The sequence below is a fragment of the Epargyreus clarus genome, unplaced genomic scaffold, assembly GCF_041222505.1.
Source record: "Epargyreus clarus isolate Ecla_fem2 unplaced genomic scaffold, WU_Ecla_fem_2.2 ptg000018l, whole genome shotgun sequence".
Lineage (NCBI taxonomy): Eukaryota > Metazoa > Arthropoda > Insecta > Lepidoptera > Hesperiidae > Epargyreus > Epargyreus clarus.
The window spans coordinates 239,243-257,741 of record NW_027332226.1 but is presented as its reverse complement, the minus strand read 5'-3'; the positions used below and the strand labels follow the sequence as shown (position 1 = coordinate 257,741).

Sequence of the window (18,499 nt, the reverse complement as noted above, 5' to 3'; positions counted from 1 at the left end):
AGACAATCGGCGAGGTAATTAAGGCCGTAACCAATTAATGGGAGACAGTAAAGGTGAGAAACTGCGCTGGCGTCGCCAGTTAAGGCGTTGCGCCAATACAATTTCGCACAAAATGACAGAAACTGACGTGAGATCCATATATCCATAGTTTTGTAAGGGTTACGCAAGTTTTGCTCTGAGTTATCGCACTGTTTGAAGTCGTATACATAGTCTTCTCTGCGATAATGTCCGTACTGAAATTTGTCGACATGATTACATGTACATAGGGTTTTATTATTCTCATTTCGGTTTAATTGTAGTTAAAGTTTTGGCAGCGGTTTTACGACAAATGAAACAGGACGACCTGGATATATAATAATTGTAAATTAGTTATAATAATTTTTAAGTAATTTAATTACTTAAAAGTATGCTGGTTAATCAAGTAAGGTAGGTGGTCGCGTAGACAAATGGTCCACACTGCTGTTATACTGTGGTATGTTATACGATGGTCGTAGCAGTCGGATCACAAAAAGTTTTTTCATATAAGTTAGTGAATTATGCATTTATTTTAATCAGAAATAAGTACAGACTTACAGTTTTTTATCGACGATCTGCGTAGCACAGTGCTCCAGTCTGCCATATAAAAAATTTCGAATCTTATAGATAGATATCTAAATGTTGTGAAAATGTCTATTCGATGTACGGATATTTTTGTGCTTGTAGCATCCATAGAGGGAAATTTTATTATAAGTATATTTATCATTGTTATGTAATACGGTAAAATGCGTGGTCTAAGCAAAACGTTAGACTAAAGCTGTCAGCCGCGGTGTTCCCTTCAGACGGAGCAGGTATTCGGGCGCTCGAAGCAATTGTGACTATCGCCACAATTGCCACCTCCGATTGAAAATATTTCCTCGCTAACGATCGCCGCCGACGTTCAAGCAAGTTTATTGCATTCTGTAGCGGGAATTGCAACCGAGTTACTTGGGTTACGTAATTGCTGCGTATTGGTTAAGTTTCTTTGTAATACCTACCTCATAAGTAGCTATGTATTTATACGGCGAGGTTGAGGTAAAAACAATTTTGAGGATTCGCAACTTTATAGGCGATTATCTATTAAGCTGTCCAATTATCAACCAATTAATGATTATTCATAATGAATTATCTTTACAAGTTAACATGACCACTTAACCACCGCGGCCCCGGTCCTTATATAGAGACAATGACTTTTAAATTAACTCAAATCGTGACAAATTTTCATCTTGTGTAAAAATAGTAATTAAGGTTATGAGTAATTAATATATTGATAAACGATTATTTTCTTGTTAAGACAAAACCCGTGATTGTGTTTTCGTTATTTACAAAATGTATTTTTATTTTCTAACCTCTTTGTCATCACAATTACCTTTTGCATTTTTGATACGTCTCCAAACGTAGTAGTAGTGTAGAAGAAAAAATGATAGAGGCAAGAGATAGTCCAAGATTAAGAGGCTTTTTGAAGTTATGCATAGATTAGAGTTTAATTTTTATTACTTTTTTAAAACATCGTGAGGAAATTTAAAATCCTAAAGGTTAGTTAAATAAACGTAGTCTCTTTTACTCGGTAAAAAGATCTATGTCCAGCACTGGATACGGGATAGTAATAGGCTGTTACATTATAGTCAATGCTTAAATTGTTTAATATTAAATAATGCTTGAGGATTTAAGTATTCACCTAAGTCTGCACACATTCTATAAATAATAATTAAAAAGGGTCCAGAGGTGAGTACAGTTTAATTTCATATATGAGAGTGGGTTTCGAGTGGGCGCTGGCATACGGAGCCGGGAGGGCACGCCTCGGCTCCGTTTGTAGCGCGCCCTTTGTACCGTCGGAACAAAGCCCGTTCGGAATCCAATTTAAACGTAGCGTTTACTGGCCGTGTGATCGCGCCACGTTAAGCCCGCTATTTATTTGATTGTCGTATTATGAACGTTTTTTCTTCAAGTGCGGACTGTACAAGTATTTCAGGTTCAATATAATATATGTAGGTAATATACATAATTTTGCAAATTCTTCGTCAATGTAATCGTTGCAGACAAATATTGTAACAGTGTAGTGTAAAACTCGTGTCTGTAAAAGTATCTGTAACTGATTAAAATTAATTAAATGTCAGCAGATTAATTACTTAAAATATTTTTGGAAAACAGTACCTATTGCACATTGTAGTAAGTAGGCACAACCAAATCAGTTCTCTCATTCTGATTATTAATAATAGTTTTGAAATATTTTATAGTTTTCAGCGCGGAAAATTCTTTCTCAGATTGCATCAACATCAAATTCGAAGATCGTTATCCCGCTGTCTTAAGTATGTTTAATATCACTAGGTATTTACATTTCTTCTATTTTAATAATGAAACCAATTTAGCTATACTTATATACATACCTAGAAAGAAAACAAAACGACACAACAGGAAGAAGAGAGAAATTTTAAAAGCTATACAAATGTAGGTCTGTCTGTAGAAGCGAGGGCGCCTCGCATTCCGTCCAGCCAATATTATACGGCCCTAGTTAGCGCGCACTGATATTAAGAATTCCACACTGTACAGACCAATATGGCCCAGAGAACTCGAGTAATTTAGCCGAAGGAAATGTAAGGTTATATTTCTACGTCCCTTATTTAACTAGTCTTTCCGGTTGAGTCGTTGGAAGATAGTCTGTGTCCCAGTATTTTCGCTTCAGGTTCCAATATTCTAGACATTAACCAAAAGTCAATTGTCAATTAAACTTTCTTTTACTTTAATTGTAGGAAGTGATCTACAATTGTAAATTCTTTGTAGACACTTACACAATTGTCCGAATCGGAATATCAATGGCAAAGAGTTAGAACCGCTTCACAAGGCGTTTTGTTTATAGCAAAGCAAGTATTAAATGTCTGACATACACCTCTATTCAAATATGTAAAATAATTTAATGAACCAAGTAGAGCTGGAGGTGCTGTTTTAGTTTGTAGAGTATTCATTATTTGTTTTAGCAATATCTAGGTTTGTTATTACACCTGTATTTACGCCAATTCTTTGCGTTATAAATTCTCATAAATAAAGCTTTATGTTAAAGTAACTCATTATACTCGTAGTTTCCCTTTTTAACCATCTTCTAAAATGTTCTTCTTTTGTTAACTACTACGAAAAGTAGAAACCAGTTCTCTAGCCCCGTGTCGTACTCTGTACACCGAGATTGGAGCGAACGGCACAAAGTTGGTAATTGAAAAATCTTTGCAGCCCCGCCCCCGCGCCGCCCGCCCAAGACCTCAAATTAAACTGCGCTACAATCCCACATATTACATTACAATGCCCCTGCTTATGTACTCCGTATATGGCAGGTTTATGCACTAGCAAATATTAATAGCTCGTTACTTTTAATCACTTTTTAATGACGCAATTTTCTTATTAACAACTGCTTTAGAACATATGTTAGCTGTTTGCTTGCTGTTCTTGGTTTGATTTATGTAGTTGATGGCCATTGTTTCCGATATGGGTAAATTAAATTTACGATTCTATGAAAGAATATTCTTTAAAGGTAATATGCATTCTTGTAGGTTGGATTCTGGATGCCTACAGATTGTAGGTATCAATTCATTCTTGCATATTTTCGCAACTATATACTTGGTAACTGAGTCCACAATCGTTTCCAAAGATCGCGTTAGTAATATGTGACCGAAATGTAACACATCATCTTCTATTTCTAGTTATTGGTTTATTATGGGCGTCAGTAAAAAGTGTTCATGCGGACTTTATATACCTATATTTCCTAGATACATATAAACGAATAACACAAATGCAATGAGATTTATTGGTAACATTTACGATACATAACTACATGCGAAAGTCTACGAGATGAAGGTAAAAATAACTTAAAGATAGAAACTTAGAGTCGTACATTTTGAAATGTCGTAGCACTACGCCTACGGAGGGGGTGAAGGTGGGTGAATTATACAATGTCGCGTCCCCCGGGGTGACGGGCGGGGGGTGGTGGGGACGGCAGCCATTCGTCAGCGCTGCGCAGAAATGTTTTCATTTTTATTTCATAAATAAAGAGCGGAATCTCGCTCCCGAGTAATGAGGGACACTGTATCGCTACGTAACTCTACATACAACGTCTACGAACTTTTCAGTTTGTTGAAGCATTTATAAAATAAAATATTTTTTTATTACTTTTCTGTTGAATTTGTTTTTGAAAGACGGCAGAACTAGTTTTTGCTTGTCTGGGCAGATACGACCACCACACTTATTTATGGTTTGAAGCAGTTTAAGCATTTCATTTTAAGCATAGCAGTTTAAGCATTAACAACACATTTTGATCGACTTTAGAAGATCCTCTGTTTTATATGTAGTTAGTTGCAGCTCCCATGGACGACAGTGACCATTTACCATCAGAGGGACTGCGCGTTCTTTTGTTTCCTTAATCATATAATTGAAAGAGTTTTCTTTCCTCGATCATAGAAAATTCGTTATGGTCTTCTGAAATTTCTGCTAATTATTTTAAACATTTTTTTCGTGCTTCATTATTTTGTACTATCTAGGATATCTGTCTCTTAACTTTTATTGCTATGATTTTGAAAGCTAATTAAATAATAAATCTGAAGCCTAATTTAAAATATATTTATCGGTTCGTAATACTTCATTATAACTTCTATCTAGCAGTTTAGTAATATATTCCCTGTTTACGAGTTATTTTTCGTCACAAATTCTTTCAGTAAACGTGGTACTTATAGCAATTCAATTCAAAAACACATTATTATGCTGAATTGAGCACTTCTTTACAAATTGTAAATCGCTTTACATGGCCGCAAAGAGGGGAAGTTCGAATAAAACTTTTTGAAAATGCGTTTTCTTTTCGAGGGAGTTGTTTTATTGGCAGGGCTATGAATACACGCGCCACCCGCTGCTGCCCCCGTAATAATTCCGTTACCCGCGCCACTCTCACTTATTCTTATTCTGTATTATGTTTATTGAGATGTCGAATAAAATAATACAGTTTAAGCTTCGGAAGAATTATGTTTTGATAATGTAACTTTTTGTTCGTTTCTGTTTTGGTGGAGAATTGTAAAACGTTATGTTTAACGAGGGTTGTTATTGTCTGTTTTGATATAGGACTAATCATGTCACATATATAGAGTAAAATAATTTCGAATGTGTAAGTTAGGGTTAGGGTCAGCCTCAAGTTTAGTATATTAAGTGATGCCTTAAAAAGTGTAACATTATGTTTTCTAAACACTGCTCAAGAAAGAATATTGAAAATCGGCTACAACCATACTAGTGACAACATCCAATAGTATTAAGCAGATTATTTCGTAATATTGTAAATATTATTATCAAAATTGTCTCCCTAAGTGTAATACCAAATCGAATGTTAACGTCGTTTGGACTTCACTCAAAATCCTATATGGAAAACCGACAACGTCGCCCCGGGCTCCCCTACGATATTCCGATTACGTTGTAAACAACTTGCAGCATTCCAGAGCAAGTGTTTAAAATTGGGTTCTTAAAGCGCAGCCGCGGGGCGCCCGGGGCGAAAGAGCAAAGTAATTGGTCTCGAGAGCACCCGCCGGCCCTTCCCGACATATTGCAAACATATTCTCCGCTTGAAATTTATTGTAAATCGCGGCGGGCGGGGGATTTGAATTCGGCGGAGCGGGCCGCCCCTTGCGCCTACGTATGTCAATAAACCGAATGGACTTTGGAAATTCGCTACATTCGCTCCGTGTTTGCGTTTGCTGCCTTCGCTTTTTTCTTCGGGCAAAGCTACCCCTCTCCCCTGCGTCCCCCGCCCTCGGGCGCTTCCGATTTTATTTATCTAAGGTTTTCCATTCCGCCGTAATTGTGTGAGTTGCGAGCTCGATTGTTGCTAAAGCGAATATTTATTTGGGTTCCAGTTTGCTTTCCATTTCGCCCCGCCCGAGGAGATAGCCGCTCGACGTCTCGCTGACTTTTAGCGGCATTGTGCTACAAATTGAATTTGCGACCGAATCAAATGTTGTCGGAAGAAATGACTTGTCGCCGCCGACTGACACTATCAAAAAATTGATCGTCTATTCGGTTACATTCCTATAACCACGCAAAAAATATTTAATGATTTAGTTACCTATACCGGCGATATATATTTTCCTACTACAAATAACGGTAGGTATACGTAGGTACAAAATTTATGTAGGCTGAGTCTATTAATACAGGTACTGTACGAACAATTTATAATTATTAATACGGTTACCGTACGAATAATTTATAATTATTAATACGGGTCTGGACAAACAATTTATTATTATCCGATTCGAACCGGTAGATTTTGAGAAATCTCAAAAAAACAAAAAAAAAAAATTTTTTGAATTCTTTCTTTTTTCTTTCTAATTCTAACCTAACCTAACCTAACCTAACCCACAAAAGTAGTGTTACACACACAGTATTAATAAAAAAAAAAACCTAACCTAACCTAACCTAACCAATTGAATTGAATTGAATTGAATCACTTTCAGGAGAACAAAGACATAATCATCACCACCACAACGGAGGCAGCGAAAGATCTCCGCATGAGACTCACCCACCGCACCGGAAAGTCCGGAAAGCTCGCCACAATGAAAGTGCGCACATTGGCCTCGGTACTGGTAAATGGCTCAAAAGGCAGCTGCAGACGACTATTAGTCGACGAAGCACTTATGAACCATTTCGGGGCCATTGTGATGGCGATAAGACTAACCGGAGCGACGGAAGTGATACTCATCGGAGACATTAACCAACTCCCGTACATCGAGCGGAACAACCTCTTCGAGTTGCAATACTGCCGCCCGAACCAGGTGACCGGAATTAGCCAAGAACTGTTGTGCACGCACAGGAACCCGATGGACGTAGCATATGCCCTAAGCGAGGTATACAGCGGCATATACTCGTCCACGTCACGTATAAGATCCCTGAAGCTGAAACGGTACACGGATGCGCAGGTCCCAAAGACCCTCGAGAAGACTCTCTACTTGGTACACACCCAAGCCGAGAAAGAGAGTCTGAAGAAAGAGGGCTTCGGGAGTGGAGAGGGATCGCGCACCCTTACCATACATGAAGCACAGGGACAAACGTACGAGACAGTGGTGATAGTGCGAACATCCGCAAAACACCTGCAACTGCACGACAGTGTCCCCCACGCAGTAGTGGCAGTATCGCGTCACACCATCAGCTGCACATATTACACCGACTGCAGCAACGACGCCATAGCACAGTTCATCCTAAGAGCTATGACTGCTACCGACGAAAGACTGGAGGACTATAACATCTCGATGGCTATCCGTAGCGGGGACTCGAAGGTCATAAACAAAATCACGAACCGCAAGCTCGACGTGGCCTCCGGAAACGACTAGGCAAGTAGGTCCTAGTTTATGTTATGTTTGTGTTTATAATTGTGTTTATGTTTATGTATGTTTGTAACAAATTGTCCCAACCCAAGGAAAAAAAAAAAAGAACTAACTAACTAACTGTTCCACCCATTATAAAATAAAAAAAAAAACACAAACAAAAAAGGTCCTGTAGTAAGTAGTAAGTAAAATAAGGTTTTCTGTACAGCCGCCACTGCCATCACCGCATGAAACTGGGTATCGGCTCGTGCCATTACCAGGTTAAGTGCGGTGGTGACAGGGAAGGCTCATAGTGGAGCTATCAACTATTTTGACTAAGAGTAAGAATATGACAAAATAAACTTAACATAAAAAAAAGGCACGGACGATCAGTCTGTGGAGTGCAGTTTTACTATAAAAAAAAAAAAAAACCTAACCAATTGAATAAATGTACGAATAAATATATTAAAAAAAAAAATGAATTTGTCACATTGTTTAAAGAAAAAAAAAAATTGAATAAATGTACGAATAAATATAATTTATTAGTCCAGTACCTGTACAAATAGTCACATTGATTTATGTATATGGACACAAAAATCTACATAGACGTATTAAAAGCTGCGAACGCAGCAAGTATCGGCTTAGCGTGCTCGCCAATAACATTAGTACGGCGGGCGAGGGCGGGCAATCAGCATTAGCCGGAATATATTTGGCGTAAATCTTTGACGGCAGCTTTTATGTATATCGTAAAAAACGAGAAGTGTCCGAGTGAGCCGTAAATATGGGTCGTAAAGGCACGCGGCGCGCGGCGTCGCCGGAGCCGCGCCGGTCGCTGGTGCGGCATCATAGTTCTACAATGTTGTCATTACTAACTACTTATACAACTTTATCATTTTTCAATAAGTCTTCATTATGTTAACTTTACAGTAAAGGCGGCACATTGACGAAGTAAAAGGAGAGTTATTGGCATTCAACGCGATGCTAACTAAACTCTGCCACGCATTTATATCTGTGTGGGAATACCTACTCGTATAACGGATAAGATCGTGATGTCTATCGCAGATGCTCAACGGTTCTTTGGAACTAGACTTTTGACTGGTATGTATAATATATTTTAAATACTTTTTAAACCAGAACCATGCTATAGACACAGATGTGGTGGTGATTCAACTTAGATAAATCAGTAAATAAGTAGGCTAAATAGTAGTAAAACTTCCATCATTTAGATAGGTCTATACAGGATTTACAGTGCAAGCTATAGCAGGTGCTCCAGCTATATTCAAGACATAGGGACACGCACAAGACAAAAATCTGGACATCTATTTAGTACGGACGTCACATAGTACATGGTTGCAATAGTCAAAACTATTACACAAGTAGGTTGAAGAATATTTCAATCTATCACCATTAAAGCTCTTAGAGGTTAGGTATCTTCCTACGATATGTAATAGTTTAAGACATTTTCTTTACAGTTTGTACAAACATTCCAACGTACCAACATCAATGTTGTATGCAAACATATTTGTGCCAACACATAAAAGTTTAATTCAAATCAACAATTCCACTGCACCCTCTGCCGGCAGTTTTATGCGATCGTTTTGCATGCTCAGCTACATTAGTGTGTATTTATTGTTTTCCGCGCCATCGCCATTAGGGAGCCAGTTCTGTACTGAGGGTTGCATTCATTTCCTTTAAGGGTTCTTCTATGATTCATTATATACTGTTATGATTCATTGTCTTAAAATGGAATGTAGAGGTAACGAATCATTTGTTTAAACACAAAGTAAGGGGGAAGTTCACCCTTTTGGTTCCAATGTACACTTATATATAGTAAGAATACGATTAGGGGGAAGGGTTTAAAAATACCTACGTAAAAAATAATAAGTTAGGATATGCATATAAAGTATGTGACTCTCACATGCAAAATAAATTTACAAGATTTAGAGATAATTGTTATATAAAAACAAACAAAAAAACTATTTTAGAATAGGTATTTATTCTTTGATCATATTTTGTTGTAAAAATGTTAAATAGTTACCTACAGTATTAGGAGTCGTATACGAAATGTTTGTTGTGATTAGTAAATTTGGCTAAATCCCTTTATTTATAACAGCCGTGTGTAAATCGACAGATGGCGCGAGGGGCTGCGGCTGCGGCGGCGGTCACGGACGAAAATGTGGACTTTTTGGTAATTTATTCATTGTTATTTTTCAACATTTATCTCGTATTCATCACAAACTTAGAAATTTATTGAACGTTATTAGGAAATCATTTTGAATAAAAGTTTACACGGAAAGAAACGAATACTAAATGTTCATTGTGTAAATAAAATTATGATTACTTATACATATTTGCAATCTCTTAACACTATTATTATGTTATGATATATAAGGGTTCAAGACATATAAATAAAAATAAATAAAATATTCGAAGTCATAGCCGCGGTGCATTCGCGTGATTTCGCGACAAAATATTATTTTATATAGACAACGCGTCTGCTATTGGCATCTGTCTCAGTTAGCAGTAAACATGAGGAACGTACCGGCAAATCCGGCAATCTAAGAATAGTAAATACAAGTGGTTATAGGATAACATTGTAATCGTAAACGTAAGCGGCGGATTGGCCGCGGATCCGCCTCGGCTAACAATATCGCCATCTACGAACTGTGCAATCTCGAACTAAGATGTAACGGGGACTCTTGCTTTGGATGTGGCAAGGTAAATCGAAATCCTCGACGATATAATATTGGTTCACTTTAAGAATAATATTATATTAACTACAAATATACCTGTAAAGTGTATGTGCATTAACTTAGGTGTAGTCCGCGCTAAACTGCTAGTTCGCTCTGAAGATTGGGTTAAACACTTCAAAAGAGGTTCAAAACTTAAGCATGCATTTCTGACTGATGCGGCTTTTAAAAATTATGTGCGTATTAGAAAATAATATATTACTTGCTAAAACGGTGAAGGAAAATCATGCGGTAAGGTACTTGCCTGAGAGTTCTTTAAAAAAGTTGTCAGTGCCATTTGAAGCCTATTCGCACTTGGCCATCGCGGTGGAGTATGGCCGAAACCATTTTACTCTGAGTCTCCTACACGCCAACTACCACATCCAAACGGAGATCATCATTCATGTAGGCAAGCGTTGCGATTGAACGCGATTCCCTGTAAGACAAAGTGTGTTATTTCTCGCGGGACCGCGGGCCGGCGGGGCGCGGGGCGAGGGGAGGGGGAGGGTGGCCTGTTGTAATATTTTTACGAGCATTTTTATTTGTAAGCTATAAATTTGTCATCGCCTGGTATGATTCCGACTTGCATTGACCAATGACAAATTACACGCCAATTTTCAACGGTTTAACTAAAATTTAGACTAAAACTTCAGAATACTCGTACAATATCTACACATTTTATTTGTAGACGAAGAAAAGATATATTTTGTATATATTTTTGTAAATGGCTAATATATGTATGGTAACTTGGAAATGAGTATATGGGTAGGTAATATGGCTATATTTTGTCGTAGAAAAAACGTAAGCTATTTAAAAAAAAGTGCTTATAATCTTTACGGTAATTGACACATTATGGTTTTTCATTACCTATTAGCAAAAAACAGCACGATTCAATAAAATTGTCTTAATTTGAAGCCCCGCCCCAATTTCGCCAGTCCATTTAGGGCACAAAAAAGCAAATATAACTCGTGAACAAATTACCAAAAATACTGGGACATTAGTTATTATAAAATTTGTCGGCAGCTCCGACGAAGTGTTGTGGTGATCTCACGACGCACTCGTTCCCACCGTTTGATAAGGGGACTGCAACATTTATTGATAAATGTTATTCCGGTCAGTACAGACATTTAAAGGTACATAAATTCATATCAAGCCGAAAATAAATATTTTTTTTAAAACATAACTAAAAACAACATTTCAAAATTCTTCATCATTCATCGAATTTACTCGGGGTTCTTTAGTCTTATTTTTTGGTATATTTTGACGGACGATATAGATAGATTAGTAGATATTATTTTTTGTTTTGAGAGCTACATCCTAAACTAGGATTAAGTTAATTAAGTTTAAGTAATTAGTCATCTTCTTGAAAAGCGTTGTATTGTAGCTCGCATCTGACTTATTTGACAAGGTTAAGACAATAAATGCAAGAATTATAAACATGATTTATGTCCTTTGTGTGTAAATTCTGACATTTAAATAGTATATACTAATCTAGGCATTTAAAATAATATCCGATACTAGTATAAATAACCCATAATTGAATATATACAATACATTATTTAAATTGAACGCGATTGTGTTGTAAACTTTTAATGCCTATAGTATAATACCTATTAGTATCAATAAAAAACACGAATGTATACGGCCAAAGGTTAGCCACCTCTGGCTGACGTTAACTAGGCGGCAGTTAGCGGCCGGCAGCGTGACGCAGCGATTCACATACATTCTTCCCGTGTTCCAGCTCCGGCATCTCCCACAGCATCTACATCACTACATCTTAACGCCGCCAGGGGGAGCCACGCCAGCGACGGTGAGCTTACAAAGCTTGAGGTTTAAATAACTTATAGTCTCATTAAGAATTATAAATTCCCTTACACGAGAATTATAATTACGCATTGATATAATAATCTGTCTATTTTTATGCGTACCAAAGATCAAAATTTGAAAATGCCAGCAAACAAGAAATTGCCAAATTTTGATGTTTGAAAATTCCTGCAAACAAGAAATTGCCAAATTACGATGTTTGTTAGGCAAAATTGATTGAGTATGAATAACGTGCATTATTCTGATATGATAATTTAAGTTATACTTTTAGCACACATTGATAGTAATTGTTATAATAAGTAAAATGTTTAAGCTTAGGTATTATCATATACATTTCTTAATAGGCCGAATAAAATAATACTTTGTCGGGCTCAGTAATAATGTTGTAATATCATATAAGCGCACATACCTGCTCATGTAAAAATAGTTTAATTATTAACACTAATAATGTTTATATTATTAATATTTTATCTAAGTCTATTTGGAAGTGAAATAAAACGCCGATTCATACCTATATTCAGTTTTGTTTTATTTTAACACTTCCAAGCCTTTATGTTGCTAAAACTTAAAGTTCGTATCAGTGATGAAGTTGTCAAGTAACCAGTAGTAAAATTAATGTAGCAGGATTTTTATTGCTTTGTATGCAACCCTAAATTAAAGTGACTATTTCATTCGTACAAGTACTGGTATGCTAACTATACTAAGCATTTGTAGGTGAAGGGATTTTATTACTTTTATATTTATTGATTTTATTACTTGGTATTTAATATTTCAATAGAATTCAAAGCTAATACTATCTCGATCTCATGTTCTCAAGCAAAAGTGTGATTACTACTAACTAAAATTACAAAATTCATATTTATAAACAATCTCAGCTATTAATTACGTCCATTCTTAATAATAAATCTATCGAATTGACGTTTGACAATTTCTTCATACTATAAATTCTCAACGAGCGTTATAATAGTTTTATGCGAACTGTTACATTAAGTCTTAATTAATTATAGAAATAAGTATTGATTTTCAAAGTGAAGTGTCTCTTGAAACGAGGCCAGTCACATTTGTTTATTTATTGTCGATTATCGAAGCACTTGCACACCAATACTCACTGGGTACACAAGATATAAAGTAAAGAACCTGAATACTTATTTAGATGTTACATCCTTAGCATGAACCGTTTAACAGAATAAAACTATTTCTTGATCCAATTCAAAACTTTTATTATTCCCGTGCAAAATACAACTCAAACGTCAAAAGCGTTTTTTTTTTCTTCTTTAGGCTAAAGCATACAATCGTACCAGCCAGTGACTATATAAATGGGTACTTTCTATTATAAAAATAACACATCATGAAAATACAAAATAATTAATTAAAATAATATTATAATTAAATCATTTCAATATATTTCTCACACGTTATATTTTAGTGTAGACTGTATGAATAGACTAGTTAAAATACTGATATTCCATTCTATTCCTGCGTCTATTAACGATGAATTAGGTTTCTCTATACTCAGACTGGATGGAAATCATAACATTTTCCATGTTACTTATAACCCTTTGTGGTTCGACTCCGGCGGCACCACCGCCACATCTATTTCTACCTAATAACCGCAGTGTTAGGCGCTGCTGTGTTCCGGTTTGAAGGGTGTGGTAAGGGAGACATACTTTTCCGAGGCGTTCCAGCTTAGTCCTCAGGGGTAGCGGCGCATCTGTGGCCGACCTTAGGTAGGAATATCTAATCCTATCTGGGGTCCATGGGCGGCAGTAGCCACTTACCATCAGGTGGACTGCATGCTCGTCTGCTACTCCTATATTATAAAAAAAAAAAAATCATTATGTTTTTAAACGTATTTTGGCATTAAACTATTATAAACAGTCGGCGCTTAGATGGGATTTAAAATAGGGAATTCGTTTCTGGTTCTTTTTTTAAATCCCGGGATTTAAAATATACGATAATTTGACGTAACTCAGTCTCGACTCTCGGTATTCTCTAGTTCGTATTCGGTATTTAGAAAAGATTCTAGTTTTCTTTTTCTACTTTGATAATTTCTAAGAATATTACTTAACAAAAGTAATTATGATTACAAGTAATTAAGTTTTTATTACACTTTTTAAATCCTAATCTATAGGTAGTGCGTATGTTAACGTAAACTCAATGTAAATCCCGGTTCTTAATTTAAAATCACTGTACCCGCAAAACAATGAGTTAAAAATATGCACGTACCAACCAACCAGTTTAAATAAAGTGCCACACCTATTGAATCATTAACTGGAGTGTGTAACCGATTTCCAATCCAAATGCTGCTTTTAATAACAAAGTGATTATTTCGTATCGTATGATGAGCAAATGTTTGTTCGCGGTTTATCGGTCAGTCACGCATTCATTGGCACACTTCGCGACGGAGCACTTTCAGCCATCATCATTACTCAGTATTTGTATTATTTGTTAATATGGATATTGCTGTTAATTAACACGGTATGATTTACAATTATTCGAAAGTAAAGGATTCTTGCGATGTGATTGTCACTTATAGAGGATATTTACTTGATCGAGCAGGGAGAATATGTGGTTATTTAAAATACGGGTCTAATGTAGATACTATGTGTAGATCAAATACCATTTGTTGTAGATCAGTTACCATTGTAGCAGTGTTGAAGTTTCTTTATTTTTTTAAAATGTCATAAGTGCCAGGTAACTAGATTATTAAATACTGAATCTTATTTTACGTTTATCTTAAAGTTATTAATTTTAGGTGTGAAATACCTACATACCGTTACACGAAAACGTCAAACTAGGGCACGAAATTTAAATATTTTTTAATAAATACTTACTTGATTCACCTTTCAAAGTTACGCGCGTAAGAGAAATTATCATTTGATTTAAAGTTAAACATTTTTAGAAAACTAATTGCTTAAAAGCTTTAGAATAACCTCTGAAAGGTATATAAAGTTTACTGTACTTGGTCAGTCCAGTTGACTATGACCTAAAACACTTCTCGGTTTAAGAGGTGACAGATTTCAGCTATGGGTCAGTTATTAAAAGGGTCTTAAATGACGAAAACCACACAATGAGGACTATTTGGAACTAAACTAATGTCCTCAAATAGACAGACAAGCAGGACATAATATCAGTATTATAATATACATATACAAGTTAGAATGCGGGGATTTCAAGCCACTCACAGTATTACCATGATAATGATTCGCGACACGGTTGAGGTACCCACACACACACACGGGCGCTCGCAAGTTATTTGCTTATGATAACTTTCACGGTATCGATATTTATCGAATGCAAACATCACATATCTTAGTTGCCGTAGAACGTAAACTGTTGCGAACCGATGAATACTTTAAAATCTTAAAGTGAATTAAAAGAAATATTTTGCTTTAAATTGTATCAGAAGATACTTTTTATTTCGCTAAAATTACTAAAATAAAAAATAAAGTATTTAAATTATAAAAAATACTGAAATAAGTAGTATTTATTATTTGTTATTATTAATATAGATTTCCTGTGATTTGAAAATGAATTCCTTTGATTACATTGCTTTGAATCAAATTCAGTTTTAGTTTTGTCAAATTCGGCTCCATTACTCTTTCAAGCATTTTCGCTATTTCTTTTACTACCGGGTTTTTCGTCGACATAAAGTTTAGAAAATTATCATTTTTTAAATCCAAGGTGGTTCTAATGGCTCCGTCACTACGCCACCGATTACCTAGTGAGATAGTATAAGTAGCGCGGGATGGCCTGTACGCCTGTTTACGCACCTCGCGCTTTGCTCTACTTCTACTCCACCCGGTAGAACTCTACGCGATCCTACGCGAACAGTCGGTCGGGACACTCCTACTCTATATGCAAACGCATGCTATTTGTTAAAGAGAGTTCCAAAGTTTTTTAGACAGACGTGTTTGCTCATAATTTGTTAATTAAGTAAAACTGTGTATTATTCAAAGTTTCAAATATAAATTGTTTTATAAGGCATTAATATTGGTGGACTATAGTGGTTTAGTGAGTACAAGTGATTGGCGTGTGAGTGGCAAGTTCCTGTTCGTTCCGGCGACGAACTGATCGCAGATGGACCTCAGTCAGGTATTTTGTTTATTATTTTCATTTATAAAGCAGTGATAGCCTAGTGGTTAAGAAACTCGGCCTCGCGATCGAGAAGTGTCGAGGTTCAAATCCCAGGCACGAACTTCTGATTTTTCAAAGTTATGTACGTATTAGAAATTAATTATCACTTGCTAAACGGTGAAGGAAAACATCGCGAGGGAACCTGCATACCTGAGAGATTTATAAAAAAATCTCAAAGGTATGTGAAGTCTACCAATACGCACTTGGCCGGCGCGGTGGACTATGGCCTAATCCTTCTCATTATGAGAGGAGACCCGTGTCCAGCAGTGGGACAGTAATGGGTTGTTGATGATTTTCATGTTAACGCTTACTTAATTGTGAAACAATGTAATCTGTGATAAGATTGGGATTATAGACGATGATTCATAGGAGGTTTTTACGCGCAAATACTCAGACTTTTATCTCAGAATTGAATCAAGGTTGTATTGATTTATTGATGATCTCATTATGATTAATACAATCATATATATGATTAAAGTACATTTTAATGATTAATAATAATAATTTCATCAAAGTACATTTTGTTTAAACAAGTTTGTAATAATGAAATTAATAATGTTAATCAAACATTATTACCCATATTACATTTAATGATTGTGGCACAGTCAACATAATACCATATTATACTATTAAACTACGAGTACAACTTCTACAAGTTTATAGAAGTAGTTGGCCGTGGTTTTTATAGTTAGCTAACTCAACTTCGTTAGAGGTCTTCAGATCTCAACAAAGCATGTAAAGATTAGCTGGCCCCTAAGTCACTCTTCACCGATTAGCATTAGAGAATCCAGGTTATTTTGAGTTACAGAGAGAGATTGTTTCTAATAATTATGGTACAATAATGGTAACTTAATACATACAATTCTCTAGTGCTTGCTAAACAAACATGTAATTTTTAAACCAAATAATGAACTTATTGTCCATCTGTTGAGACGCTATTGTCATTATAAATCAAATCAACATATTTTATTTAAAGCAGATTCGTCATAGAATATTTTTTGAACTTCAATAAATAATCTACCGCCACTTTGCAAGGCATTAAGAGAATATAGAGTATATAGTTATAGAGAAGAAGCACAGTATGAATTTTAAAAATAACTGATATTCACTTATTTCGGGAATGTTTTTTCTTCATTCATTAATTCATCCTACATACTTGTAACATGACTAAATAGGCCCATATTAGCATATTTTTGAATGTCTTATCGACTTTCCGATCGCAATGAAATTCCTCGATTATTCGATAACAGTATGATTTCATTGTTAGATGACTCAAAATCCATTGCCACATAATCCACTTGAATGACGCCTTATGAATATTCTATTACTGCATCCTGTTTATCAATATTACTAATGATAATACAATTTTATATTGCTAATCTTCACAAGAAAGTTAGGGATATTCAGTTCTACATTTTTTAAATATAATATCGGAGTAGCAGACGAGCATGCTGTGATCCTGATGGTAAGTGGCTACTGCCGCCCATGGACATCTGTAATCTACCATATAGGATAGAACCATAATATCTGTAAATAACCAGATAGGATTAGATATTCCTGAGGTCGCCACAGGCGCGCCGCTACCCCTGACGACTAAGCTGGAACGCCTCGGAGAAGTATGTCTCCCTTACCACACCCTTCAAACTAGAACACAGCAGCGTTTAACGCTGCTGTTATGAGACATTATTTCTGATGTAGCGGTGGTGCTGCCGAAGCCGATTCACAAAGGCTTTTACCACCTTCACTTTTGAGGTAGGTAAATAATTTTTGTCTACATAAATCATCATTTCGAAGGATGTTCCTGCATCCAGTATAGTTAGACCACGAAGGTTCATTCTTGCGTTTTGGTGTCAGCGTGTAGGTAGTAGATACCGACTGACTTACACATAAGGTGACCATGGTAGTCTTTAGGCAATATCTATAATTGCCTTTAGTTAGGACTCCCGTACTATATGAAATTGGTTACAGATGTCCTTGGACTTACGATCAGATGGACTGCATGCGCGTTTGCTTCTCCAACCAAATATACCAAATACATATAAAAATACATTTCTTGGAATTTATGTTCGTATTATAAATATATGATTAGTTGATTTAACGCCGGAAAACGTAGGATGTCAGGAAGCATGCCTATCAGTTTTCTATAAATAATTGTATAAATTCGTTGTAAAGTTGAAGAAAACATTTTATAGGGAAGATCATTCATTTTCCCTAATTCATAGGTATTAATTTAACTAGCAGTTTAACTATCTATTATATTTTGTGTACCTATAGTTACAAGATTTGGCATTTTGATTTATTTTCTGCTTTGCTTTCCATAGCATACGTTTTACCTATTTGCCCAGTGTCTATCAATTATCATGAAATAGAAGATGGAGTGTAGAAAATTCTCAAAATGTATTGGAGACTAAACTAAACTAAACCTTGAAGACTAACTTCCTCAAAAAAATTTTTTTTTTTTTCAAATCAAATCAA

The 18,499-nt window shown here is 35.8% G+C and overlaps 1 protein-coding gene across 3 annotated transcripts in view; it reads left to right on the top strand.

Moving 5' to 3' along the window:
- Nucleotides 1–12,218, top strand: part of LOC140749755 (uncharacterized) — a 55,494-nt gene extending 43,276 nt beyond the window's left edge. Inside the window, exons 4-8 of one of the 3 annotated variants that reach the window (XM_073082910.1) lie at nucleotides 5,892–6,138; nucleotides 6,489–7,365; nucleotides 8,262–8,432; nucleotides 9,466–9,522; nucleotides 11,805–12,218. In XM_073082910.1, the coding sequence (XP_072939011.1) occupies nucleotides 6,543–7,361 (819 nt within the window). In that variant the 5' untranslated portion in view covers nucleotides 5,892–6,138; nucleotides 6,489–6,542 and the 3' untranslated portion in view covers nucleotides 7,362–7,365; nucleotides 8,262–8,432; nucleotides 9,466–9,522; nucleotides 11,805–12,218. Of the gene's footprint in view, nucleotides 1–5,175; nucleotides 6,139–6,488; nucleotides 7,366–8,261; nucleotides 8,433–9,465; nucleotides 9,523–11,804 lie in introns of those variants that run through there. The other 2 variants (XM_073082911.1, XM_073082909.1) reach the window with 2 other exon arrangements.
- Nucleotides 12,219–18,499: the final 6,281 nt, after the last annotated feature.